General features: G+C 43.8%; 3 protein-coding genes across 8 annotated transcripts in view; 1 reads left to right on the forward strand and 2 right to left on the reverse strand.

Moving 5' to 3' along the window:
* Positions 1-297: 297 nt before the first annotated feature.
* Positions 298-23,467, reverse strand: ATP6V1E1 (ATPase H+ transporting V1 subunit E1). Of its 2 annotated transcripts, XM_025995508.2 has the most exons (9): positions 23,269-23,467; positions 16,315-16,380; positions 13,328-13,437; positions 12,812-12,878; positions 8,902-8,991; positions 7,907-7,975; positions 5,542-5,636; positions 2,402-2,489; positions 298-893 (listed from the first exon to the last, which is right to left on the reverse strand). In XM_025995508.2, the coding sequence occupies exons 1-9, from the start codon at positions 23,299-23,301 to the stop codon at positions 831-833; spliced, it is 681 nt and encodes a 226-aa protein (XP_025851293.1). In that variant the 5' UTR covers positions 23,302-23,467; the 3' UTR covers positions 298-830. The 2 variants fall into 2 exon arrangements, with proteins under 2 accessions (XP_025851293.1, XP_072622480.1); XM_072766379.1 differs by lacking the exons at positions 12,812-12,878; positions 13,328-13,437 and having other exon boundaries at positions 23,269-23,421.
* A 691-nt stretch (positions 23,468-24,158) lies between these two features.
* LOC112917601 (large ribosomal subunit protein eL31-like) lies at positions 24,159-27,599 on the reverse strand. 2 transcript variants are annotated; one of them, XM_072766388.1, is made up of 2 exons: positions 27,536-27,560; positions 24,159-24,970 (listed from the first exon to the last, which is right to left on the reverse strand). In XM_072766388.1, exons 1-2 carry the CDS (start codon positions 27,543-27,545, stop codon positions 24,585-24,587), a joined length of 396 nt encoding a protein of 131 aa, XP_072622489.1. In that variant the 5' UTR covers positions 27,546-27,560; the 3' UTR covers positions 24,159-24,584. The 2 variants fall into 2 exon arrangements, 1 of the variants encoding a protein (XP_072622489.1); XR_012003009.1 differs by lacking the exon at positions 24,159-24,970 and adding an exon at positions 26,670-26,789 and having other exon boundaries at positions 27,536-27,599.
* Positions 27,448-27,875, forward strand: part of BCL2L13 (BCL2 like 13) — a 92,875-nt gene continuing 92,447 nt past the window's right edge. Inside the window, exon 1 of one of the 4 annotated variants that reach the window (XM_025995509.2) lies at positions 27,448-27,667. The gene's annotated coding sequence lies outside the window, so the exon portion shown is untranslated. The remainder of the gene's footprint in view (positions 27,668-27,875) is intronic. The other 3 variants (XM_072766380.1, XM_072766381.1, XM_072766382.1) reach the window with 3 other exon arrangements.

Here is a 27,875-nt window from a genome sequence, read left to right on the forward strand (position 1 = left end):
ATGATTTCTTCACTAAAGCTGTCAAAAACCCTCCAGAGGACAGATGAACCTGAACACCTGTGTGTGGTGTGCGCAAAAGATCACCTGGGCTGGGTGGACAACTACTGGAGAAGAGTCTGGTCAAAATGAGCAGGAAATGCCAGAGGACAGAGGGCTAATGGTTTCAAGTAGTGACAGCTGTCAACCAGCAAAGGCTACAGGGATTAGGAAAATGCTGCTTTTCTAGATACCTCCATAAGAACTTCACCCTCGCAAACCAGAGACTCGCAGTGCCTTACATAATAAATCACAAGGACATCCACGTAAACCTTTTGTTTTAATAAATAAGACATATTCATGGCTTAGGTTTTAAATCACATTTACAGATGAGGAACACTTCTAGGCCCAAACAGGTTAGCAGTGAAGCAACTACTGCTGGGAGGAATGCACGGCCCCCATGCACTTTAAGCCTAAGAGCAAAGACTTCATGTCAGAGATCACCGTACACATCCCCTCTAGGCTCAAGAACTGGAAGACTGGAGGAAGAGCAGAGACTTGGCGAAGCTCCTGTGACCACCATCTGATACCCTCACCTTCACACTACACAAGCCGATGAAAGTTGTGCTACTTTTAGATAAGCTAAGAAGGAACTTTCCTGATTATATGAAGTGAAACTTTCTCTATTGTTAACAATTAGGATAAGGGCATTAGCTACACAGAGTATCCACTGACAAATACAGACTATGAGAACAGGGAAGAGGAAGCCACACAGATATCTCATTTCTTCAAATGTCAGAAACTTCCACACCACAGCAGGAGAGCAGTGGATGAACTCTACCTCTCCCAAAGGTTTAGTCCAAAAACTTCCTGTTGGCATTTGCACCAAATAAGGCTCCCCGTACTTCTGGCATCATCTGTGAAGAAATAAGTTTTTTAATGAGTAAGTGTTGTTAACTGGAGAATTTGGAAAGCACTGCACATCTTTTTTTTTTTTTTTTTTTTTTTTTTTTTTTTTTTTAAGATTTTATTTATTTTAGGGCAGCCCAGGTGGCTCGGCGGTTTAACGCCACCTTCAGTCCAGGGCATGATCCTGGAGACCTGGGAACGAGTCCCACGTCGGGCTCCCTGCATGGAGCCTGCTTCTCCCTCTGCCTGTGTCTCTCTCATGAATAAATAAATAAAATCTCTTAAAAAAAAAAAAAAGATTTCATTTATTTTAGAGAGAGAGAAAGAGGTAGTACGCACGGGGTGGGGCAGGGGGCAGAGGGAGAAGAGAAAATCTCAAGCAGACTTCCCACTCAGCATGGCGTCCAATGTGGCACTCGATCCCATAACCCTGCCACTATGGCCTGAGCGGAAATCTGCAGTCAGATGCTTAACCGACTGAGCCCCCAGGTGCCCCAAAACTGTGTATCTTAACTACAAGTGGCAAGCCACTGACCCCAGTGTAGCCAGGAAGGAAATCATAAAGCTAAGGGCATCAAGTCTGTATCTTTACTTATCCAAAAAAAACTGTAACAGAATCCCTGGCAATAAACTTAACCAATAGCTAATCTGTGGTTATGACTGACTACTGCTTAAAGGGGATGAAGGAAAAAAACCTCAAACTAAAGCCATTATTGTTCAAGGCTTCAGTTAAACTGTAATGTAGGGAGAAGAGATGATCCCTTAGTATCACCTATGTTCTTTCTTTCAACAGTTACTGAGTGCCTACTACGCACCAAGGACACACAAATTTGTGCTGAGGCACTTGTTCATTATGGCAACTGAAAAACTCTTATGATTTAACTTCAAATTTCTAAGGCTGTACTGTGCAATAGAGAGGCCGGCCACTGGCCACGTGCGGTTACTGTGCATCCAACATGTAGCTAGTGCAACCATGGAACTCAATTCTTAATTTTACTTATTTTTGCTTTATTCATGTGCAGGTAGTGGCCACTCTAATGGGGACACAGCTTGAGGGCTGAAGGTCTCACTCTAAGACAAGCCAGCTGCCCCAGCAGCAGCCTACCACTGCTGAAAGAGGCCCAGCATTTTGAGACACCTGAATTTTCCTGGGTTGTTTCCTACAGTTCATTTGTACAAACCTGGAAATATCTGAAGAGCCAGCAGCCCTGTGCAGATCCCTTTAAACAATATATACTTTAGTTCTCATCATTCTTACTGGAGAAACAACTCTGGTCAGCACCTCCACATGCAGTAAAATGTATACATTAGAATCCTCAATAAACAAAACCCTCGTTCGACCCCAAGTCCAGGCTCCAGTTACGGTAGCACTGCAGTAAAGGCCACTGTGTGCCTACTCCCCATTCTTCTCAAGAAAACGCCACAAGATGTAGAGTGCCAAACCCCAAATACCAGCAAATGGACATATGTTCTCTGCACCACTTTGAAGTAACAGGAGATGTATTCCCATACTCACCTGCTGGGCTATGAGGTCCAGCCGGCTTTCTAAAGTATTGGAAACTTTTATTTTACGATCCCCATTATAGATCTCCACTCCACCAGCTCTACAAAGAACACAGGAAACAACAATTTTTATAGATCGTGGAGGAAGACGGACAAATGGTACATTTACCTTCTTCCCTGAGAAGAAAGCCTTTTTGGTGTGTGGAGGGTCTAAACACTCTACAGGGTTCAAAAACATGCAAAAACTTCAAACAAATTCAGAAAGCTTCTGAAGATTTAAGGTATGCATGTTGACAATGATTATCATTTACCAAGTGACTGCCACGTGCCAATCTGATTTTATGTTATAGCACCTGTATCTCCCCAACAAAATGAAAAGTCCCAGTTTGCAAATCAATCAAGTCCCATCTGAATGTTACCTAAAGAATCCTGCCAATTACCAGGGGTACTGATAAGGCCATATTCACGACTGTACTGTGTAGCTGATTAAAGGTACCGCTGTAATCTTGCCAAACTCGCCCTGAGGAAGTCCTGGCCCCAGCATACCTCACTCCTGGCATTCCTGTTCCAAAGTTCCTAGCACTTCGAGCCTTAAGGCAGATAAGTCAAATTCTATTCCAGGGAGCCTCCGGGAATGAAATTCTTTTGCTTCACGAGAATTTTATCAAATATTTCTTGAAATAAGCAGGCTATGTGACAAAGCCTGGGAAAAAGTTTTACAAATTTTCTCTAGAAAACTTTAATGGATGATGATGCTAATATTATTTTCTGAATCTATCCTCCCTCTCCCTGGCAGGTTTCATGTTTTTGGTTTCTCTAAACAGACTATATCCTTCATAAGGACGTGGCTAGCTCTTTGCTGAAATCCTCACCCCACTGTCTGTGATACAACAACTCTGTTCTCACGGAGGGAGAAAGGGCAGGAAGACCACCACGTGTGAGAATGTCGCCTGTGTGCCAGGTGCTTGCTCCACATAAAACCCAGGGCTGATCACGGCTTCTGTGTTCCCAGGAGCCCTATGGGAGTCTTGGTGGGTATCCTCACCATTTTACAAACAAGTAAACAGGCTGAAACAGACTGAATAAAATGATGACTTAAATGAATAAAACAACAATATTTAAAATTCTACTTTAAATCAGCACTGGAAGAAGTCTACAGCTCCTTATCTACAATTCTGAAATTCAATAAGCTGTCAGAACAAAAGTTAATTTGTGTATCTCTAAAAGCTAAACTGACCTCTAGTCATCTGGCAGCAAGTGACTAACGAACCTTTATGCGTTTATCCCTTGCAGCGTGAATGTTCCCATTCAGAAATATTAGTACATTTGATCATCACGGGGGGGTGGGGGGGGTGGGGTGGCGGGGGGGTGAAGCCTCAGGCCCTGCTGAGGATTTTTTTAAGTTTTTATTTATTTTTTCATGAGAATGCACAGGGAGGAAAGAGAGAGAGGCAGAAACACAGGCAGAGGGAGAAGCAGGCTCCCATAGGGAGCCCGACGTGGGACTCGATCCTGGGTCTCCAGGATCACACCCTGGGCTGCAGGCGGCGCTAAACCGCCGAGCCACCGGGACTGCCCCCCTGCTGAGGATATTATGTCACATGTGTTATATGGACTTTATTGATTTTCTAAACCCTGGCATTCAAAACACGTGGCCCCAAAAGTTTCAAGACTGAAACTCATTTTTTTTTTTTTTGAAGATTTTATTTATTCATAGAGACATAGAGAGAGAGAGGGGGGCAGCCCCAGTGGTGCAGTGGTTTGGCGCCGCCTTCAGCCCAGGGTGCGATCCTAGAGACCCAGGATCGAGTCCCACGTCGGGCTCCCTATGGGAGCCTGCTTCTCCCTCTGCCTGTGTCTCTGCGTCTCTCTCTCTCTTTTTTTAAGATTTTATTTATTTATTCATGAGATGCAGAGAGAGAGAGAGGCAGAGACACAGGCAGAGGGAGAAGAAGGCCCCATGCAGGGAACCCGATGTGGGACTCGATCCCGGGTCTCCAGGATCACACTCCAGGCTGCAGGCGGCGCTAAACCGCTGCGCCACCAGGCTGCCCTGAAACTCATTCTTTACCAGACGGATGCTGAACTAAGTGTTTTATATCCCATCTGCTTGATCTCCACAACGATGACTGACAGCTGAGTTACTGTGTATATTGCAGGTACCAGGTATCACATGGAAGTGCTATGTAGACAGGATCTCATTGAAGCTTCCAAGAATTCTGTGACATAGGTGCTATTATCTCACTTTAGAAATGAGGAAATCAAGGCTCCGTGAGATGAAACAATTAGTCTAAGACTAGCAAGCTTAGATTTGCTAGTGTGGCTGAGTAGAGAGATCTAAATCTAATGATAATACCAAAGCTTTGTTCACTAGCTTATATACCTTCTCAGTGTATAAAAGCATTTTCACATTTATGTATGATCTCATCTCCTTTCCTCACTTCATGGAAAAAAAAATGCTGATTCCATTTTAAACATGACGGAATTCAGTCTCCAGGTCCCACAGCTAATAAAAGCCAACTCAAGACTCAAACCTAGGTCTGGTGCTTTCGACTAGGATCGCATGTCCCAAGGACTTTCTGCAAGGTTAGTCAATGTGTGCCTACGCAGCATCAGACACAGAAGAAGCGATCTTGGCTCTAACCCTGTCAAGAGTGCCTACTGCCTATCTCAGCTGCACCGAGCTTATCAGGGATGTTTAAGAAATGTCCTGTCATTTCCTCACGGCAGAAGTACCACTCACATTCGCAATTCTGTATCTAAGTAACCTAAGGTTCTATTAGTCTATATAGTAATTACTATCATATGTGACTACTTGTCTTATTTCTAAGAAACTCAATTATCTTCCTCACCATCTAACACAGAGATCTAGACCCAGCTTTGAATTCTGGGCAAAGAACTAGTGCTGCCTCTGCAGAATAAATTAAGTGACCAGAGAATGCTAGCTCTTTTCAGACTTTCAAAGTATGTCTGGCTGGTTAACAAGGGAGAACACAGGACTGCCAGGAAAAACAGCAAGAGTCACAAGTGGCACACAGCCACACTTGTACTCTTATGGAGTAGAGTGACTCAGAATACTCTCAACAAGACCCAGAATAAGGCCATTCTCGTATTGAAAGAAGTTTAGATGGTAAGAGCAGGAATATGCCTTACATTTCCTCAGGCAGGTAGGATTCCTGATCAATTTGGACATCAACATCTTTTTTGGTGGCAATTTTATACATAGGAATTGCTTTTTGCACTGCAGCCTAGAAAAACAGAAAATAATGAAAGGTTTTAGCAAAAACTACAGGTATCCAAATAAAATCAGCCAACTGTACATGCAACTTTTTTTTTTTTAAGATTTTATTTGACAGGGCAGCCCCGGTGGCGCAGCAGTATAGCACCGCCTTTAGCCCAGGGCATGATCCTGGAGTCCCGGGATTGAGTCTGTCAGGCTCCCTGCGTGGAGCCTGCTTCTCCCTCTGCCTTTCTCTCTCTGTGTCTCTCATGAATAAATAAATAAAATCTTAAAAAAAAAAAAAAAAGATTTTATTTGACAGAGAGAGAAGCAGACTCCCTGCAGAGCAGAGCTTGATCCCAGGACCTGAGATTATGACCTGAGGTAAAGGCAGATGCTTAACTGACTGAGCCACACAGGTGCCCTGGGATATCCCTACTAGGAAAACAAAATGCTATACTGTAATTAGTGTGGTAAAACATAATTAGTGGAAAGTCCTATCTAAATAAATAACTGTGCATGAGTAAATGTGTAAATAGTATTTTCTTACAGGAACTTTAGTTGACAACTCAGACCTGCCTACATAGAGTGCTCATCACCTTGGAGAGCTCTCTGGTATGTCTAGCTCTGCTTTGTGGCTTCATAAATGACACAGTCAGCACAAATGTAGATTTAGGTTACTGGCATGGGTTATAAATGAGACTCACAATTTATTAATTTATAGTGGAGAGTGAGGAGAATGGGCACCTGTGTTCTCCAGTTGGCATATTTTCTTTCTTAGGAAACAAGTTACTTGGGAGACAAATTATAGTAAGAATGCGATTACATTACATATTATATTAATTTATAGTAAGATATATAATTGCTAAGGGACTAAGTACTCAATCCTTGCCTGAAAGCAGGCTGCATGGAACAATTTTGTTTATTTAAAGATTTTCTTGGGCAGCCCCGGTAGCACAGCCGTTTAGCGCTGCCTGCAGCCCAGGGCGTGATCCTGGAGACCCTGGATCGAGTCCCACATCAGGCCCTGCATAGTGCCTACTTCTCCCTCTGCCTGTGTCTCTGCCTCTCTGCCTCTCTCTCTCTCTATGAATAAATAAATAAAATCTTAAAAAATATATAAATATTTTCTTTATCTGACAGAGGGAGAGAGAGAGCATAAGCAAGGGGAATGGCAGGTAGAGGGAGGGAGAGGGAGAAGCAGGCTCCTCACTGAAGGACTCAATTCCATGACCCCTAGATCATGACCAAGTTTTATTTATCTAAGTACTCTCTACACCCAAATGGGGCTCCAATTCACAACCATGAGATCAAGAGTCACATGCTCTTCTGACTGAGCGAGCCAGGCAGCCCTGCAGGGAAGAATTCTAACCTTAAGAGCAATTTGATCCCCCTCCCCATTAGCTTCCTCTTCAGCAGGGGCACCTGCTTCTCCCTCTCCCTGCCACTCCTGCTTGTTTTTTTTTTGTTTTTTTTTAAAGGCAATTCGATGATACAGAATGAAAGCTAGGGGAGTTCATTCTGATTCAAGGGCCCTTTGGTCTAGAGCACCCACCTAATGCTACAGCCTTTAAGGACTTTCCATGGCGCCAGGGGCCATTTCCCAGACCCGACATCTTCTCTCTTAGGATATGGACTAACACCTCAATATTTGCCTCTGGGACTGCAGTTCTGTTTTTTTGTCCCCCTCCAAATATTTTATTTATTTATTTATTCATGAGAGACAAGAGAGAGGCAGAGACACAAGCAGAGGGAGAAGCTGGCTCCATGCAGGGAGCCCAGTGTGGGACTCGATCCCGGGACCCCAGGATCATGCCCTGGGCCGAAGACAGATGTTAAATCGCTGAGCCACCCAGGGAACCCCTGCAGTTTTGTTTTCACTGCTGAAACCCACATTCTTTTTTCTCATACCCGCTTTCTTTCCCCAATTACAGAATGCATTAGGTTATAGCCAAGCCCTGCCAGTCTGGGAGTAGCTTGTCTTTTTTAGATGGTATTGCTCATCTTTGCTCCAAGCGAGTAGTGCTGTTTTTATTGATGAAATTTTCAAAAGATTATGGTACGACAGAGCTTCTGAAAAGGGAGGAGGGTACTAACTCCGAAGGTGCAATTTGACCTCTTTAAGAAAATACATCAAAGGCTTAGGTACACTTAAGTTACCACCTGTAATGTGTTCAAGATACCTCTAATTTCCGTGGTTGAGCTATCCTCTATGAAAGCACACATTTCATCTCTAATGTTTTAATATTTTTTTTTAAAAAAAGAAAACAAAACTGTTTTCTTCTTTAAGCTCTTTACCTTTACCAGAGGGAAATCCTGTTTCCTGCAACGAACAATCATTCGGGGCTCCAACAATTGGTACAAACCCTATAAGACACAATCAGATGCAATTAGTAGGAAACCCAATTTATAAAATTCAACATCAGAATAATTTTTTTAAAAGATTTTAATTTAATTATTTATTAATGAGAAACACAACGAGGGAGAGGCACAGACATAGGCAGAGGGAGAAGCAGGCTCCATGCAGGGAGCCAGACGTGGGACTTGATCCTGGGTCTCTGGGATCATACCCTGGGCTAAAGATGGCGCTAAACTGCTGAGCCACCCAGGCTACCCCAAAATAAAATATTTTTATAATTCTTTCATGTAGTTTGGAAAAAGAATACATAGTATGAGAACATGGAAAGAAGCTTTTGATATCACAAACAGGTAAGTATACCCAGTGCTCCAATGGTAGAAAAAAATTTATATGGAAATCTTCTCTTAACATCAACTGAATTGGAAACCAAGTAAATGTTCTAATTAACCTAAGTAATGTAAGAATTCACAAGCAAGCAGCAAACATTTAAAACGTATATTGTCTTTGGTCTGAATCCCCAAAACTAAAGCAAGTATTTTAGTGGTGAAGTCAAACTGAGTAGGTTTTTTCATTTGTTTGTTTGTTTTTAGAGTGAGAGGAAAGGGGAAGGAGAGAGAGAATCTTGAGTAGACTCCCTGCCCAGCACAGAACCCAACACGTGGCTGGTCTCACAACCCTGAGATCACAACCTGAGCCGAAATCAAGAGTCAGATGCTTAACCAACTCAGTCAGCCAGATGCTCCTCAAATTAGGCAAGTTTAAGGCTGAGAGACTGTAAGCAAATTTGACTTCTAAGTTCTAAAGGACTAGTAAAAGACCTATATAAAAGTGCAGGAAGATGAAAAATAGGAACAAAACAGAGCTGGTCTCTAACACATCTTGTCAATTTTGTGAGAACTGTGGCTACCTGTAGTAGGTCAAACCCATAAATTACCTGCAGGACCAGTCCATCCAGCAGCACTTGGTACCTGGTTGTATCTTTTACCACTTTGCTGAGTCTCTGTTTTGCTTCATTTAGTAGGTCCTACAAAGGGTATAAAGAAAAAAGTTATCCACACAGCTGGGTAATTGGCTTAGAACCCACTGTGAGGATGGTCCTGGTTCATGCCCAATGGCTTCACATTGCATCACCATTTTCATTCAACACACATTCCAAGATACACCATATACCAAATGCTGTGTTAAGTACTCTACATTGATACAAGGAAGCAGGAAGCAACATCACAGCTTCCAGGGAGTTCATGCTCAACTGGCCCAGATTATCAATCAGTCCAAAAACCTACAAAATTAACTAACATGGAAAGAGCTACATGACATAGATTTATTTTTTTTTCATGACATAGATTTAAATAAAAAGCAAGCTATTAAGACTGCTGTGCAAAAAAAAAAAAAAAGACTGCTGTGCAAGATAATTTTTTTTTTTAAGAAAAAAAAAACATCTGGACGGAGAATGAAGAATGAAGTGTCAACAATGTTTATCTCTGGAATGCTAGATTATCAATGATATCAATTTTCTTTCAAGTTTTTTTTTTTTAAAGATTTATTTATTTATTCATGAGAGAGAGAGAGAGAGAGAGAGAGAGAGAGAGAGGCAGACACACAGACAGAGGGAGATGCAGGCTCCATGCAGGGAGCCCGTTATGGGACTCGATCCCGGGACTCCAGGATCATGCCCTGGGCTAAAGGCAGGCGCCAAACCGCTGAGCCACCCAGGGATCCCCTCTTTAAAGTTTTTAAAGATTTTATTATTCTAGAGAAAAAGAGAACAGAAGGAAGAGCAGAAGGAGAGGGATAAGCAGATTTGACACTGAACACAGAGGCTGAAGCTGGGGCTCAATCCCATGCATGTCCTTGAGATCAAGACCTGGGGCCAAGAATAAGACACTCAACTGACTGTGCCACCCAAACACCCCTAAAACTTCTATTTAAATTCCAGTTAGTTAACATACAGTATAAGACTAGTTTTGGGGCACAATATAGTGATTTGACACTTCCTTATATAACCTGGTGCTCATCACAAAAGTGCTCTCCTTGATCCCCATCACTTATTCACCCCAACCTCCAGCCACCAATGATTTCAATTTTCTTCAGCTCAAGGCATGATCCCTGGAGTCCTGGGACTTCCTGTGTGGAGCCTGCTTCTTTCTCCCTCTGCCTGTGTCTCTCTCTCTCTCTCTCTCTGTGTCTCTCATGAATAAATAAATAAAATCTTAAAAAAAAACCTTCTATAGTAAAAATGGCTAAAACAAAAAATTAAAAAGGATTATCAGGAAACATCGCTTATGGATGAGAGAACACAGTGAAAATTACTCACCATTTATTGGCTTATTGGTGAAAAGAGGAGTCAGGTCTTTTATTTTATTTTTTTAAAAATTTTATTTATTCATGAGAGACATGGGGAGGGGGGCAGAGACACAGGCAGAGGGAGAAGCAGGTTCCATGCAGGGAGCCCGACGTGGAACTCAATCCTGGGTCTCCAGGATCAGACCCTGGGCTGAAGGCGGCACTAAACCGCTGAGCCACCCGGGCTGCCCGAGTCAGGTCTTTTTTAATCTTTTTTTTTTTTTTTTTTTTTATTTATTTATGATAGTCATACAGAGAGAGAGAGAGAGAGAGAGAGAGAGGCAGAGACACAGGCAGAGGGAGAAGCAGGCTCCATGCACCAGGAGCCCGACATGGGATTCGATCCCGGGTCTCCAGGATCGCGCCCTGGGCCAAAGGCAGGCGCCAAACCGCTGCGCCACCCAGGGATCCCAGCCGAGTCAGGTCTTTTAAAAGGCAGAGATAATGCCTCTGACTCAAACTGTTCTACACGGTCTATTCTACTTAGTATGATCTTTGGAAAGCTATGGTTTTTGGTACTTTAAGGAGGAAGGAGAGACACATGCTCACCTAGAGGCCAATTCGAGTTTGGGGAGAAAGGGTGGAGAGGAAGAAATAGCCCTCAATATGGAAAAGCCCTTTATTTGGTTCTTAGAGTTACCATTGATCCTCACCCATCTGAGGATCACTGCTGTGCAGGACACAGCACGTGTAGTGAGCTCTCACTCCCACGCCTATGGGAAGGCACTCTGACACTCACTCAGGCATCTAATTTCAAGCAAATATCTATTTGACATATACTAAGTACAAATATACCAAGATATTTTTAAATATCAGAAGTACTCACTTTAGAGCCAATTAAAAAAAAAGTTTATAAAAATTCATGAGAGACACACACACACACACACACACACACAGAGGCAGAGACACAGGCAGAGGGAGAAGCAGGCTCCATACAGGGAGACTGACATGGGACTCGATCCCGGGTCTCCAGGATCCTGCCCTGGACTGAAGGCGGCACTAAACCGCTGAGCCACGGGGGCTGCCCTAAAAAAAAAAAAAAAAGCTTTTATTTATTTATTCTTATTGATTGATTGATTGATTTTTTAAAAAGCTTTTAATAAAAAGTAAAAAAGATGGGGATCCCTGGGTGGTTCAGCAGTTTAGCACCTGCCTTTGGCCCAGGGCGTGATTCTGGAGTCCCGGGATTGAGTCCCACATTGGGCTTCCCTGCATGGAGCCTGCTTCTCCTTCTGCCTGTGTCTCTGCCTCTCTTTGTGTTTCTCATGAATAAATAAAATCTTAAAAAAAAAGTTAGAAAAATAAAATACAACTTAAGTAGGTGAAAGATGATTAGATGATCTTTTCTGCTTTTAATATTATTAAATTCATTCCCCCCCAAAAAAGGGCAGCATAAAAATAGATAAGGCAGGGACGCCTGGGCGGCTCAGTGGTTGAGCGTCTGCCTTTGGCTCAGGGCATGATCCTGGAGTCCGGGGATCTAGTTCCACATCAGGCTCCCTGCAGGGAGCCTGCTTCTCCTCTCTCTGCCTGTGTCTCTGCCTTTCTCTCTGTGTGTCTCATGAATAAATAAAATCTTAAAAAAAAAAAAAAAAAAAAGATTAAAAAAAAATTAGATAAGGCAGATACAAAACCTATTGACTGGTCAAATTACAACACTTAACAATACGTGTTATAACCCTTGGCACTCATCTTGAGGAATGCTGCTGAGATATTTAAGTTACAGGTCTCTTAACTCTTGAATTGTACAAATAACAGCAACTACCCAGTAGCTGTCACAGTTGTCATTTTGACTCCAGGTTTCTTTTTTTTTTTAAGATTTTATTTATTTATTCATGAGAAACACAGGCAGAGGAACAAAGAAACAGGCTCTATGCAGGGAGCCCGACGTGGGGACTCGATCCTGGGTCTCAAGGATCACGCTCTGGGCTAAAGGTGGCGCTAAACCGCTGAGCCACAGGGACTGCCCATGGAGTTTTTAGAGTAGGCTCCAAACCCAGCATGGAGCCCAAATATAAATTTGATTTTTAAATAATTTAAAAAGTATATATATATAAAAAAAAAACACCTCAGCCCTCTGAACCAAGTATCATAATTAATAGATACCAAAGAGGAAACTGAGGCTCAGAAATAATAATTTACTCAAACTAATATGGCAAAGCAGACTTTTCTTTCCCCTTGGGGTGGTGGGGGGAGCAAGAGGAGAGGGAGGGAGAGAGAGGAGAGAGGAGAGAGAGAATCCCAAGCAGGCCCCACGCCCAGCAGAGCCCAACATGGCACTGGATCTCACAACCCTGAGATCATGGCCTGAGCCGAAATCAAGAGTCAGACACAACCAACTGAGCCACTCAGGCGCCCTTCACTTTGTATTTATTATGATACCTAGTATAATGATTTCGCAGATGAAATGTTTTATCTCTAAAACTCATTCAACTTAACTAGTGAATTCTCTGTAACAGGCAAGTGAATGAACAATTTTATAATAGAGAATAATTACTCACTGTAATAAGGTCATCTCTTGCTCTGAGGACTTTGAGCCTTGCTTGATTCATCAAATTAGACATCTGACTGATATGGAAAAATAGTTACAGTAGAGCATTATAAAAAAAACTGCAGTGAAAGAAATACACAATACATATGCTTCCTACGTATGTATAGATATTTCTCTTTGTATATACCCCAGAGAACCTGAATGAAATACATTCAGTAATTTCTACCAACTTCTTTTCTTTTTTTTCTTTTACCAACTTATTTTCAAAGAGAAAGTATTTGCTGAGTGCTTGCCAAGTGGCAAGCACTTTCATATCAGTTATTCTAACTTTTTTTCAATAATCCTGTGATACTTCCATTTTCACAAATAAAGAAAAAGAAATTAAGCAACTTGTCCCAGGTCAGGCAAGTATTTAAGTGGTCCAAGTAAGACTTGAACCCATAGCTGCCTGACTCCAAAGCACCTGCTCTGTCCCACTGACTTTTTAAAGCTTCCTTAGTGAATACTGTGACCAGGATCTACTTACATTTTCTTCTGCTGCTCAATCTGCTTTTCTTTCTTCTCATAGTATTCCATAATCTTCAGTCTTTGGGTTTGCACAAGACGACCTTTCTCAATGTTGAACTCTTCCTCTGCCTATCAAGGAATTAATTATTACTAATTCATTACACCAGATTTTGAGTTTTATTTTAAACAGCTGGTAGCAGCACCATATTCCATATCAAAAACAAAAAGTTTATTATGACTTATCTTCAAAAATCACTTCTGATTTACTCAAAAGGGATAACTAGTGATTTTCATCATAAATGATGAACCAGAAAACCGAAAATTTGACCAAGGATAATGGTACCAGGGGAACTTGGCTGGCTTAGCTGGTAGAGTGTGCTGCTCTTGATCCCATGGTCATGAGTTGGGTGTGGAGCCTACCTAAAATAAAAAATCATAAAAAATAAAAAAGATAAGAGTACCCATCCACAAAGTTATATAGGAAATATTCAGATAGAAGATTCAATATGTGAAAAAAATTATGTATTCTAAATTTAACCCACTTGCTTACTAGAGGGACTATAGAATTGAGTTTAGAAGATTTGGGTTACTGCCTAAAAAAATTTGGTCAAGTAATTTCAGTCTTAGTCCTCCCTTATAAAAGAATTAAAATAGTATTTTTCAGGTGCCTGGGTAGCTCAGTGATTAAGCCATCTGACTTGATTTCAGCGCAGATCTTGATCTCAGGGTTGTGAGATCGAGCCCCATGTTGGGCACCAGGCTGAACGTGGAGCCTGCTTAAGATTCTCTTTCTCGGGATCCCTGGGTGGTGCAGTGGTTTGGCGCCTGCCTTTGGCCCAGGGCGCGATCCTGGAGACCCGGGATCGAATCCCATGTCGGGCTCTCGGTGCATGGAGCCTGCTTCTCCCTCTGCCTCTCTCTCTCTCTCTGTGACTATCATAAATAAATAAAAAAAAAAAAAAAAAAAAAAAAAAGATTCTCTTTCTCCCTGTGCCTCTCCCACCCCATCTCTCTTTAAAATAAATAAATAAATAAATAAATAATAAATAAATAAAACTTTCCTCATAGGCCAAATAAATAAATCTAATAGCCCTTTTAAAATAAGTTATATATGTGTAAGCTGTTTTATCAGTGCAAATTACTGAGCAGTTTTTTTTTTAATTTTTTTTCTAGGGCAGCCCCCGTGATGCAGCGGTTTGGCGCTACCTGTAGCCTGGGGCATGATCCTGGAGACCCAGGAACGAGTCCCATATCAGGCTCCCTGCATGGAGCCTGCTTCTCCCTCTGTCTGTGTCTCTGCCCCTCTCTCTCTCTCTGTCTCTATGAATAAATAAATAAAATCTTAAAAAAAAATTTAAACAAAAAAAAAAAAAGAAAGAAACTGATCATGATCATCAAACAAAAAAAATTTTTTTTAAGATTTTATTTATTCATGAGAGAGAGAGAGAGAGGCAGAGACACAGGCAGAGGGAGAAGCAGGCTCCATGCACGGAGCCCGACACGGGACTCGATCCCAAGTCTCCAGGATCACACCCTGGGCTGAAGGCAGCGCTAAACTGCTGAGCCACCCGGGCTGCCCTCATCAAACGAAATTAAACAATACTCTATCAGCTGTTATGTGTTAGTGATAGACAAAACAGTCTCTTCCTTAAAAGATTTTTTTTTAAGATTTTATTTTTTAATCTTTACATCAGAGCTCAGGAGCACTGTGAATGGGGGCACGCTGCATTGGAGCTCTCAGAGCTGTCTGGGGACACGGTGACAATCCTGCCGACTATCATTGTCCGAGCCAGCACTGTGCGGCTCATCTCCATGACAGCAGCAGCATCTGCCTGAACTGCGAGAATGCCCGCAACCTGTCACTGGAGGACCACTGTGCCCGATTTCCCTTCAGGATACCATTCAGAGGGGGGAGCTTGTAAACAATGTGACTCCTCCTGCAGAACCTGCCAGGGGCCTTTCTCCTGTACCTCCTGCAACACCAACCTCATTCTGTCCCACCCTGGCACCTGGAGCACCACCTGCTTCCTAGGCCACTATCCTGAGGACAACTGTACTGTCAACATGGGTTTTAATTTTTTTATTAAATTATTTTATTAAAAAATATTTTATTTATTTATTCATGAGACACGGATAGATATAGGGAGAGGGAGAAGCAGGCTCCCAGACCAGGATCACGCCCTGAGCCAAAGGCAAAAACGCCCAACCACTGAGCCACCCAAGCGTCCCTTATTTTTTATATGTATTTTTAAGATCATACGTATTCACTTGACAGAGATAGAGAGCACAAGCAGTGGGGATAGGGCCAGGCAGACCTCTTGCTGAGCAGGCAGGCCAACATGGGGCCGGATCCCAGGACCCTGAGATGACGACCCAGGCTGGAGGCAGACACTCAACCACCTGAGCCACCCAGGTGCCCCTGTCAACATAGGTTTTTAAAAATGAACTTTCTCTCCTTTCTTGCTTTTGGAGTCATTGAAGGAAACATGAAGTTCTTGCTTCCATACTCTCACCTGATAGCCTTTACTTTTATAAAAAAATGTTAAGGGATGCCTGGGTGGCTCAGTGGTTGATTTGTCTGCCTTGGAGCAGAACTGAGTCCCACATCAGGCTTCCCACAGGCCTGCTTCTCCCTCTGCCTATGTCTCTGCCTCTCTCTGTGTCTCTCATGAATAAATAAAATCTTAAAAAAATATATAGCAACATAAAAATACTATACTCTCCCCTAACCAACTATCATAATTAGTCATAGATGCTGAATGTCTGGATTCCAGATTCCATGAGAAAATTAATCCATTACCTGTCTACTCTCTACCATAAAATTTCAGGATACTTATTGGCAATCAGAATGTTTAGAAAGGAAAATTTATTTTTAACATTAAAGATAAGACACATCCTTAGCAGTACTATGCAATGTGCTATTAAGCAATTTTACTAATTACTGTTATCAAAGCCAAACAACATGAAATTTTGATAACTTTTTAAACTTAGAAGATGGAATCTCACCTTCGCATCTATTTCCTCTGCTTTCTCGTTGGCTTCTTGTTCAATAAAAGCCATCATATGCTTAATCTATAAGAAAGAAGAAAAGGTTATTTCATTTTTGAATATAACAAGATAATATATATAGATCTTTTCTGATTCATTCAACAACCATTAACTAATTGCATATTATGTGCCAGACATTGTGTACAGGATAAATGAAATAATTTCTGCTTTCAGGTATCTTACAACCTGGAAGTTGCTCCACCAAATGGATCAGATGCAATATTCAGTATCACCCAACAGTATCCTACTCTCAAAGAACTTGGAGTCAAGGGGGCAGGTAAGACTGGATATATATCCTCCTTTACTTCATATACCTTTCAGTTAGCATCCTCTTTTTTTTCTCTTCTCCATCTGTAATAATACAGGTCTCTAATTTCTCAACTTTCTTTTTAAAAGATCTATATTTCTGTTAAGATTTATTTTTACTTTTTATTTTTAAGTCATCTCTAAACCCAACGTGGAGTTCAGGCTCCTAACCCCAAGATCAAGAGTCGCATACTCTGACTGAGCCAGCCAGGTGCTCCAAACTTTTTCAACTTTCTAACCTCCTACTCTCAATGTACTTCTATCTGACTTCTATCCCCTCTACTTCACTGACATTACTTGTATAAAATCAATCTCCTCTCTCTGCTTCCATGACTTCCTTGTTCTCCTTGAGGGCCACCCTCTTCTTCTCTGCTTCCTTGACTTTTTTTTTTTTTTAAGATAGCCTACTCACAACAATCTAAAAATCCAACACACTCAATAATGAACTGCTCACTCTCCTCCCCTCTGCCCATTTTTAAAAAAAGATTTTTATTTATTTATTCATGAGAGACAGAGACAGAGACACAGGCAGAAGGAGAAGCAGGTTCCATGCAGGGAGCCTGACATGGGACTCGATCCCAAGTCTCCAGGATCACACCCTGGCTGAGCCACCGGGGCTTCCCCGCTATTCCCATTCTAGTCTCTGTCTTGAGGATTACACCCACATCTGACTTTGACTCTCATACCTCAGTCCTCACATCCAGTCAACCACCAAATCCTATCAACTCTTTTTTTCCCCCAAGATTTATTTGAGAGAGAGAGAGAGAGTTAGAATGAGCATGAGCAGCGGGAGCAGCAGGCAAGGGGAGAAACAGGCTTCCTCTTGAGCTAGGAGACAGATAAAGGGCTCGATCCTATAACCCTGGGATCAAGACCTGAGCAAAGGCAGATGCTTAACTGACTAAGCCACCCAGGTCCCCTCAATCCTCTCTTCGAATAGTTCTTTAATTTGTCCACATCTCTCCATCTTTATAGCCACCATCCTAGTCTTTGCCACCACCATCTCTCAGATGAATTATTACAACAGCTTCCAAATTTGTCTCCATGCCCTCAGTGTTATTTCCTCTCTAATCACTTTACACTACAACCAGAAAGATCCTTTAAAAATGCCTGTTTTGGGCAGCCCAGGTGGCTCAGCGGTTTAGCGCCGCCTTCAGCCCAGGGCCTGATCCTGGAGACCCGGGATTGAGTCCCATGTCGGGCTCCCTGCATGGAGCCTGCTTCTCCCTCTGCCTGTGTCTCTGCCTCTCTCTCTCTCTGTGGGTTTCTCATGGAAAAAAAAAAAATATATATATATATATATATATTTTTTTTAATATATATATATATATATATTTTTTTTTTTAAATGCCTGTTTCAGGGACACCTGGGTGACTCAGCAGTTGAGCATCTGCTCTTCAGCTCACAGTATGATCCAGGGTCCAGGGATCGAGTACCACATCGGGCTCCCTGAGAGGAGTCTGCTTCTCCCTCTCTCCCTCTGCCTATGTCTCTGCCTTTCTTTTTAAAAGATCTGTATTTTTGGGATCTCTCATGAATTCAAAACAAAACAGCCTGCTGCATCATGTATCACACTCGTCCCTCAACTCAGCTTTATGATAAAGCGCAAAGGTTTTAGAAAGTACATGATCCGGTCAGTGCTTACCATCATATGACATAACCTTCAGCACTGGCTACTCTAGACTCTTGGTTCCTGTCCTGCTAAACTTATTTCAGTTTTTCTGTTCCTTGAGTTCACCATTCTCTTCCTCACTTTCATGATTTCAAATATGCTGTGCCTGGATGGCTCAGTGGTTGAGGGTCTGCCTTTGGCTCTGGGCGTGATCCCTCTGCCTGTGTCTCTGCCTCTCTGTGTCTCTCATGAATAAATAAATCTTTAATAAAAAAAAATATGCTGTGCTTTCCACTTGGAATACTCACTCTTCTCCCTTCACCTAGCTAACTTCTCAGGATTCAGCTTGCTTAACTGTCACCTCCTGTGGAAAATCCTTTCTGAACTTCTTACTAACGCGCACTCTGCACCTCTTCTACCTAAATGCATATTCCTAACTCCTTGCTTACTTGTCCCTATCCACAACTAAACTGTAAGATGTGGTACCTGTTAAAAGGCTTTATTTATTTATTTTTTAAAAGATTTTATTTACTCATCCATGAGAGACACAGAGAGAGAGGCAGAGACACAGGCAGAGGGAGAAGCAGGCTCCATGCAGGGAGCCTGATGCAGGACTCCATTCTAGGACCCGGGGATCACAACCTGAGCCGAAGGCAGACGCTCAACCACTGAGCCGTTGAGCCACCCAGGCGTTCCTGTTAAAAGGCTTTAGATCAGAGGATAAAGTCCACTGAAGTCTGTCTTACTTACTTGTTTATTTGAGAGAGAGAGTGCTCAAGCAGTGGAGAAGCATGCTCCCTGCTGAGCAGAGAGCCCAATGCAGGGCTTGATCCCAGGACCCTGGGATCATTACCTGAGCCAGAGGCAGCCGCCTAACTGAATGAGCTACCCAGGCACCCCTCCACCGAAGTCTTCTGAATGGGGCTTGGGGCCATTAATCCAATTTTAGACTCATAAATGAAGTTTTCTTTTTTTCTGACTCATAAATGAAATAATGGAAGATGTAAAATGCCCAAGTGAATATACAAGTAATACAGCTCAAATCAAACTCACTGGTAGTTTCATTTCATAGGGGCTCTATCTGAAAGAAATGATGAATTGAAAAAAAAAAGATGATTTTAAAGATATCAATAACCTCTAGGTTATTAATCATTGTGCTTATTTTTTTTAAAGATTTTATTCATTTATTTGAAAGAGAAAGAGTGCACATGCAAGGTGAGGGGCCCAGGGAGAGAGAATCTCAAGTAAACTCCATGCCGAGCTCGGAGCTGGAAGCAGGGCTATATCTTACCACCCTGAGATGACAACCTGAGCCAAAATCAAGAGTCGGATGCTTAACTGACTGAGCAACCCAGGTGCCCCTAATTCCTTGCGGTATATCAATTCTCCCACTTAGGGTAAGCTCCATGAATATTGAGATCTTCTCTTTTACATCACCATAGCCCCAGAACATGGAACAACTCCCACTAGAGTGGGTGTTTAATAAACGTTTGTGAATGAATGAGAACTTGTTGGTATGTATTTTTTTTTTAATTTTTTTATTATTTATTTATGAGAGTCATACAGAGAGAGAGAGAGAGAGAGAGGCAGAGACATAGGTAGAGGGAGAAGCAGGCTCCATGCACCGGGAGCCTGACGTGGGATTCGATCCCGGGTCTCCAGGATCGCGCCCTGGGCCAAAGGCAGGCGCCAAACCGCTGCGCCACCCAGGGATCCCTGTTGGTATGTATTTTAAGCTTCTTGAGATACCCAAGAACTTGTTAAGGTTTAACAATCTGAAAACAATTCCCAGCTTCTCCATGTACCACAAAGATATCATATATCTCCTGTACAGATGTACAAAAGAGAGTTAGGAATTGTTTTACAGTAATGTGAATATGCTCAACAATAAGCCTCTCCCTCTGCCTGTGCTTCTGCCTATCTGTTTCTCATAAATAAATAAATTAATTAAATTAATCTTTAAAAAATGGGGCAGCCCAGGTGGCTCAGCGGTTTGGCATCGCCTTCAGCCCGGGGCATGATCCTGGGGACCCGGGATCGAGTCCCACATCGGGCTCCCTGCATGGGACCTGCTTCTCCCTCTGCCTGTGTCTCTGCCTCTCTCTCTCTCTGTCTCTCATGATTAATAAATAAAATCTTAAAAAAAAAAAGAAAACTTTAAAAAAATGGTTAAAATGAGTAAGTTTTGGTATGAGTTTTATGTATTTTTTTTAAAAGGACATTGATAGGGGTGCCCAGGTGGCTCAGTTAGCAAAGTGCCTTCAGCTTAGGCCATGATCCTGCGATCCTCATCTGCTCGGCAGAGAGCCTGCTTCTCCCTCTCCCTTGAACATGCATGAATGCTCTCTCCCTCCCTAACAAATATTTTAAAAAATAAAAATAAAAAGGGCATTAATAATACAACCTCACGCATCAAAGTCTTAAAGAAAAAACAAAAACAAAAAAAAAAAAAACAAAAAAACCCAAAAAAACAGTATGGTTTTAAAAGGGAGGACTTTTTTGTCAAAATTCTTTTTTTAAGATTTTATTTATTTATTCATGAAAGAGAGAGAGAGAGGCAGAGACCCAGGCAGACGGAGAAGCAGGCTCCATGCAGGAAACCCAATGTGGGACTCAATCCCTGGACCCCAGGATCACGCCCTGAGCCAAAGGCAGACACTTTAACCGCTGAGCCACCCAGGAGTCCCATTTTTTGTCAAAATTCTCAGCAACTACCCTATGCTTGAGTAACCCAAATAATTATGATAATCAAAGCCTATTTTATAGGTAATACTTATAAAATCTCATGCCTTGAAATATTTGGAGTACCTAGTCCAGAGGTGCCCTGTAGAGCAAATCACTGTGACCTTGCTAAAAGGATTAGTCCCCACAGATCTGTGTGTGTGTTCACAGTAAGGAATGGTATCTCCACAGGTTCAGTTTGAAGCCTAACTGAACTCAGGCTGGAATTCTAAAAATAGTTTAAATACAGTAATCAAAACAGGCTGTTTATATAAATGCTACAAGGCACAGTAGGCCTATAGAGGTGAACGCTGATTCAAACCTGCATTATCTGCTTTTATCACTCCTGCTGGACCCTCTGCTACTGGATTTGACTAGATCAGAACAGCCTGGAGCAAAACACACTCATTTTAACCCAGGCCAGAGAAGCCTGTTTACAGCCAACATGACCATATTCTTTCTTCAAGAGTTCCAACAAGAAAAATAGTCAAGTCCTTCAAGACATTTAACTCCACCCCTAAGGCAGAAAAATCTGGCCTTTAAAAAAAAAAAAAATACCGTTCTTCTTCCTGCTAACCCTACTGGATTTTAAGTTTTTGAAGTCAGATTCCTCTAAAAATTTGATGAAGTAAATAACTATACTCCCCAGACCAAAAAGCAGATATATAGAAATATTTTCATACAATGGGGAAGAAATCAGGGAATCCACAATTTACAAGCACTTATTATGTGCTTGGTGCCTGGTCTATTCACTGCTAAGAATACAGGGAACAAAACACACTGCCTTATGGAGCTTACATGTAGTGTGGAGGGGTAGAGACCATAGATTCCTCCATCTTTCAATTCTATTGAAAGGAAAAATGGTTTTGGTCTAGATTCCAAAGAAATACACTTTTGTTATTATTATGATTTTTCCTGGGGAAGCTTTATTCTTCAATTTATTATAACAAAAGTGTGAGGGGGATGATGGAGGAGGAAGTGGAAAAAGAATCAGCATTGTGACTGCTAGAAGATGTGGAGTACACTGCATTTTTCCACTGCACCAGGTTTTTCCTAGAGTAAAAATCATAAGCATCAGTGATAAATGTAAGAAACCCACTGTTTTGTAATATTATAAGATTTCTCAATCTTCTGCATCAGTGCTATTTTTGTCGCACGATTTCCCCTTTGTGATTATCAGCACAAGGCCACCCATTGAGTAATATTCCAGTATTCCTAGTGCATAGTAGACTACGAATAAAATGCAGTCATTTTCTAGGGTATGGAAATATCCAAGGAAAAAAGTTTTGTTGCTCGTTTAATAAGATTCATAAGCCAGTGAGTGGGCTTTAGTCAGATTTTCCTCGTACTTCAAAAATAAACCTAGTTCTCTAAACTATGTAAAGACTAAATTGCAGGCATTAAGCTTCCTCTTCGGAAAAAAATATACTGGCAACATGACTACTAAATTCAAGGACCCTGGTTTCAGAGTATCTCTAGCAGGGGAAATGGAAATCACTTTCTTCCATGTTAGTTACAAGCCTGTCGACGATATATTATACTGGGAGTCCTTCGAATTCTAACTTCCTTAATGCCTACAAAGTTGAAGCTACGGCACATTAAAAAGCAAAACTAGAAAACACCTAAAATTTCCCAAGACTGATTATACACTTGCAAAAATGACGTTCACTACTTCCAGAATCTTTCCCATTAACCTTGACTTATTTACTTTGTGCCAAACACTGGCGCTGGTGTTCATAAACCTACGTGGAATTCTGCATTATTGCTAATAAACATTAACGTACACACCTAGTGAGAGACCAACCATTACAATTAATTATGACAGAGGAGGTTCTTCCAAAACGATGATCAACAGTTCAGTAAATGACCTCAAAACAACACTGGAAACAACTCTCCCCCGTCAGCACTCTGTAGTACTGTGAACCTTTCTCTCAGGGTTAAAAAGCAAGTGAAAAAAAGGTTTTCAATCCTTGCATTCGGTTTGCATCTCATTCCGTGTCTCTCAATTCTCTGCTTTAGCAACCGCAGCGCGTACCCCGGGAAAATACGAAACGCCCGCGGGAGCCTAGAGGCAGCACAGCCAAGGAGGCGACGCACAGCCCCCGCCGAAGCACCGGAGCTGCGGGTAAACCCGCTCCTGCAGACAGGCCACCAGGCCCCGGACACCGGGGGTGGGGACCCTCCTACGGCAGCTGGGCGGCCCCGAGCCCGGTTCCACCCGCCACCCCCAGCCCCGCGCTGCGACTTGGCCAGACCCAACCGCAGGTCCTCACCTGCTTCTGCACGTCGGCATCGCTGAGGGCCATGGCGAAAGCTGTACTAGGCCGGAAGGCCGCTGGCTCGAGCTCAGCCTGGAAGGCGACAGCAGAAAGCAGGAAAAGAAAGCCGTGCGGAGGCGTCGGCTTCCTTTGGTTTAGGGGTCTGGCTTCCGGTTCCTTCCAGGTGACCTAGCAGCCCCGCCCCGCGAGCTTCCTCAGCCAGTGGGAAGAGAGCAGGCCCCGGAAGTCCCGCCCCGCCCCGCCCCCGCCCCCGCTGGGCGCCTGCGCGGCTGCCTCTTCCCGCCGGGTTCTGGTGGCTTCGGCCGCTGGCTCGTGACTCCTGAGCTGTTTCCCCGACAGCCTGTTAGTCGGTACGAGGGAGGGTTCAGGAGTCCTGGCGTCTGAAACTAGCCGAATTCTGTGCATTTTCTTAGCCTGATATCTCTTGCGTTTTTTTTTTTTTTTTTTAATTTAACTATTTACTCCAACGTCAGAATCTACTATTTTGCTTTCCTGGCCTTAATGAAAACAAGTTCAGGAGTGTTTTATTTATTAATAGATTTTATTTTTAGAAGTTGTATATTTGCAAAAAAAAAAAAAAAATCAAGCAGATAGAGCCGAGAGTTCTTTCTCCCTGGACACACAGTTTCCCATATTGTTGATATATATTAGCATGGCACATCGTTCCAATTATTATTGTTATTTTTTATGATACTCACACAGAGAGAGGCAGAGACACAGGCAGAGGGAGAAGCAGGCTCCATGCACCAGGACCCCGACGTAGGACTAGATCCGGGGCCTCCAGGATCGCGCCCTGGGCCCAAGGCAGGCGCCAAACCGCTGCGCCACCCAGGGATCCCCATTGTTCCAATTAATTGAACAATATTGATGTATTGACTCAATTCCGTAATTATTCACATTTCCTTGGTTTTAACCTAATGCTCGTTTTCTATCCCACAATCCCATCCAGAATACTGCATTGTATTTGATTGTCATGTTTGCTAAATTTCTTGCGTGTGAGTTACTCAACCTTTCCTTCCTTTTTAAAAAAATCTTTAAGTAATTACACCCAATGGTGGGCTAAACTCCACTCTGCTCTTCTGACTCAGCCGGCCTGGCATCCCATCTTCTATTTGATGACCTGGACAATTTTGAGGGGTACTGATTAGCCACCCAGGTGCCCCTCAAAGGGAATTATTCAAAAAATTAGGATAAAAATTCCCCCAGACTTGTTTGCTTCAAATATTTTTTCCCCAAATGCAAAGAACTTTTGTTTTTGTTTTTTGTTTTTTTTTTTTTGCAGTTTTATACCTTTATTTGACAATCAGCGATTAGTTCTCATCCACATTAACAGTCTGTAGATTTTTGAAAGTGGTGACAGGTATGTAGGTAACCAGCGTGTAGAGCTTGTTTGGTGAATCTTCATCCTCGTTACGTTTTCTGGACAACCGCACACGGATACGGTATGGAACATTCCTTATTCCTTTGGCCCAGACAGCTTTGTTGAGCCTGGTGTCAATGCGCACATCTGGAGTTCCCATCTCCTTCATGGCAAATTTCCGGATCTCTTTGAGTGCCCGAGGGGCACGCTTCTTGAAACCCACTCCATGGATACGTTTGTGAATGTTGATGGTGTATTCTCTGGTCACTACCTCGTTGATGGCAGAACGGCCCTTCTTCTCGCCACCCTTCTTTGCGGGAGCCATTCTGCCGGGCCCTAGTTGGAAAGGCGCAAAGAACTTTTGAAAGCTTCTTTATTTTTAGGATAGACTCCTAGTAATAGAATTATAGGTCAAAGGGTACATACATTTTTTTAATATCAACTTTTTATTTTGAAGTAATTTCAGGGTTGCCTGGGTGGCTCAGTGGTTGAGCGTGTGCCTTTGGCCCAGGGCGTGATCCCGGGGTCCTAGGATGGAGTCCCACATCCAGCTCCCTGCATGGAGCCTGCTTCTCCCTCTGCCTGTATCTCTGTCTCTGCCTCTCCCTCTCTATCTCTCATGAATAAATAAATTAATTTTAAAAAGAATCAGCATAATAAACTAACGCTTGAACTTAAACGCCAGACTCAATCTCGGGGAGGGGGGGGGGTCAAGCCTTGGCTTTGTTTTACTAAAAACAAATTTTAAAAAGCTTAAATCATCTCAGTCTTTGTTCAAGAATTGGGTGGGTTTTTGTTTTTTTGTTTTTAGATTTTAAGTAATTTCTGCACCCAATACAGGGCTCGAACTCACAACCCCAAGACCAAGAGTCACATGCTCTACTGTCTGAGGCAACCAAGTGTCCCTTGAATAATTAATTTTAAAAAGAATAAACAAATGATACCAGAAAACAGTGAAACTGAGGTGCGTGTGCTTCCTACCCATGTCCATCCAATTTCCCGCACAACAGAAAGGGTGGTTCAAAACCTAGCTGGCATCTAGCGTTTCCCAATTTGCAATCCGCCTTGGCTTCCTTCTGCTTGTGAATACTACAGCCCACGTGGTCCGTGCGAGCGCTGCCCGCCCCACCCCCGCGCACCCGGGCCGCGCTCTCTTGGTTGACCTCAGCTCCTCTTCCCTTGCTCACCACCTCATCAGCTTTACTTTTCAGTTCCTGGAAAACATCAAGCTTTATGCCTGGATTCTTTTCCTCCACTTAACATTTAGCTTTTTATTCTTTCAGGTTCCAACTTAAAATGTCCCCTCTTTAGAGAAAGCTTTTGAAAAGCACCCTTTTGATGAAGTTTTGGAATATAGGTGAGGTCCGGAGCCAACGACCAAGAAAGAATTCTTGAGACGTCTTTGGTGCAAAATCGTGGTTTTATTAAAGCACGACGGACGGAGGGGTGGCTGATTATACACCTGCAGAGTTGGGGAAGGGAAAACGAGGTTTCAAAAGGATTTTCATATGCTAAGGAGGACCTGCGAGATACTGGAGGCCTCGCCATTGACAAGTTAAAGATTGCTTTTCCCTCTCACAAGGCATCAACATTAAGACAGTTGGAAGCTTCCTGAGGAATGTCACACATACCCCACCCTGGGTCGCGTGTGGGATCTCTGCTGTGCTTTGTCCTCGGCTACCCTCGTTCCCCATCACTTTCACCTTCCCTTCTATTCCAACCACTTGTTTACTTCAGGACAGGTCACAATTAAATTTTTTTTCCTTTTTGTTTTTAGGTTTTCGTCTGGTTTTCTAAGAAAATGTCAGCTTATTGGGACGCCTGAGTGGCTCAGTGGCTGAACGTGTACTTTCGGCTCAGGCGTGATCCCAGAGTCCTGGGATGGAGCCTGCTCCTCCCCCTGCCTGTGTTTCTGCCTCTGTCTCTGTATCTCTCTCGTGAATAAATAAATAAAACCCTTAAAAAAAAAAACGGGGGGGGGGGGTGCGGATCCCTGGGTGGCGCAGCGGTTTAGCGCCTGCCTTTGGCCCAGGGCGCGATCCTGGAGACCCGGGATCGAATCCCACGTCGGGCTCCCAGCATGGAGCCTGCTTCTCCCTCGTCCCGTGTCTCTGACTCTCTCTGTGTGTGTCTCTCATGAATAAATAAATAAAATCTAAAAAAAAAAAAAAAAAAAAAAAAAAGACAACCAGATGCATGTCCTGGTCTCCTTTCCGTACCTCACAGACAGCGGGGTTCCCCCAGGGCACGGCCGAGATGCCGTCAGACGCCCCCAGGACCCCGGGTCCCGGCGCACTCCCGCGTCCAGGCCCCCGCGTCCAGGCCCCCGCTGGGTGCGAGCACCTGGCGCCGCCGGACGTCCTTCGCCGCGCTCGTGCCGGGGCTCACGTGTCAGGCCGGGCCCTCCCACGAAGGCCTCCTGGCCCCACCCCCCCCGACTGCTAGAAATTTCCCCCAGATTTCAGGGACCGTCTTCCCCGACAACTGGCCGCGAACTCAGCCGCTTTCTTGCACGCGGACTCCTCTCCAACCCGTTCGCTCGCACACACTTAAACCTCAATACTGCTCGCTCCATCCATCCACAGGAACACGCTGCGGAAGCAGCAATGCTCCTTTTCGCGGAGACCGCCGGCTCCTGTCTCCACGGCTCCAGTCCTCCAGAGCCCACCTCCCTTCCTCCGGCCATCAAACACCGTCGCCCCCCGCCCCGCCCCATAGATTTGAGCCACTCGCGGTAAGAGCAGGCTAGGAGGGCGGCTCTTCCGGGTCATGTCTGCGCGACGCGACCTCCGGGCTCTATGACCCGTGCTTCCGCTCAGGCGAGCAGAGCCGCCCCTCTTCCGACGCTCCAGGCCCGCCCCGACGCCGGCGGTGACGGAAGCACGCCGGGGGTGACCTCACCTCCCAACATGGCGGCGGCGGTAGATTAGGGCCGCGGGTCGAAGCAGCTACCGCCGCTGGGGGACCCCGTCGGAAACGACTGCCGTCGCCGCCGCCCGTTCCGTCTCTTCTGGGGCAAGGGGCCAGGGCCAGGTGAGGGGAGTGAGGTTGTGGGCAGGCAGAGTTGGGTCCTCGTCCAGCGCTTCAGGCAGTTTTCACTGGGCAGGAAGGTGTCCAGAGACTGCCGAACCGCCGCCTCCCGCGTGGTTCCGACGACGCGTGAGTGGGAGTCCGTGAGCCTGTGGCCGAGGGAGTGCGCGGAGGCGGCGCTCCCGTGCCCGGGGGCTCAGAGCTCCGGGGG

Source organism: Vulpes vulpes, chromosome 8 (genome assembly GCF_048418805.1).
Source record: "Vulpes vulpes isolate BD-2025 chromosome 8, VulVul3, whole genome shotgun sequence".
NCBI classification, from domain to species: Eukaryota; Metazoa; Chordata; class Mammalia; order Carnivora; family Canidae; genus Vulpes; species Vulpes vulpes.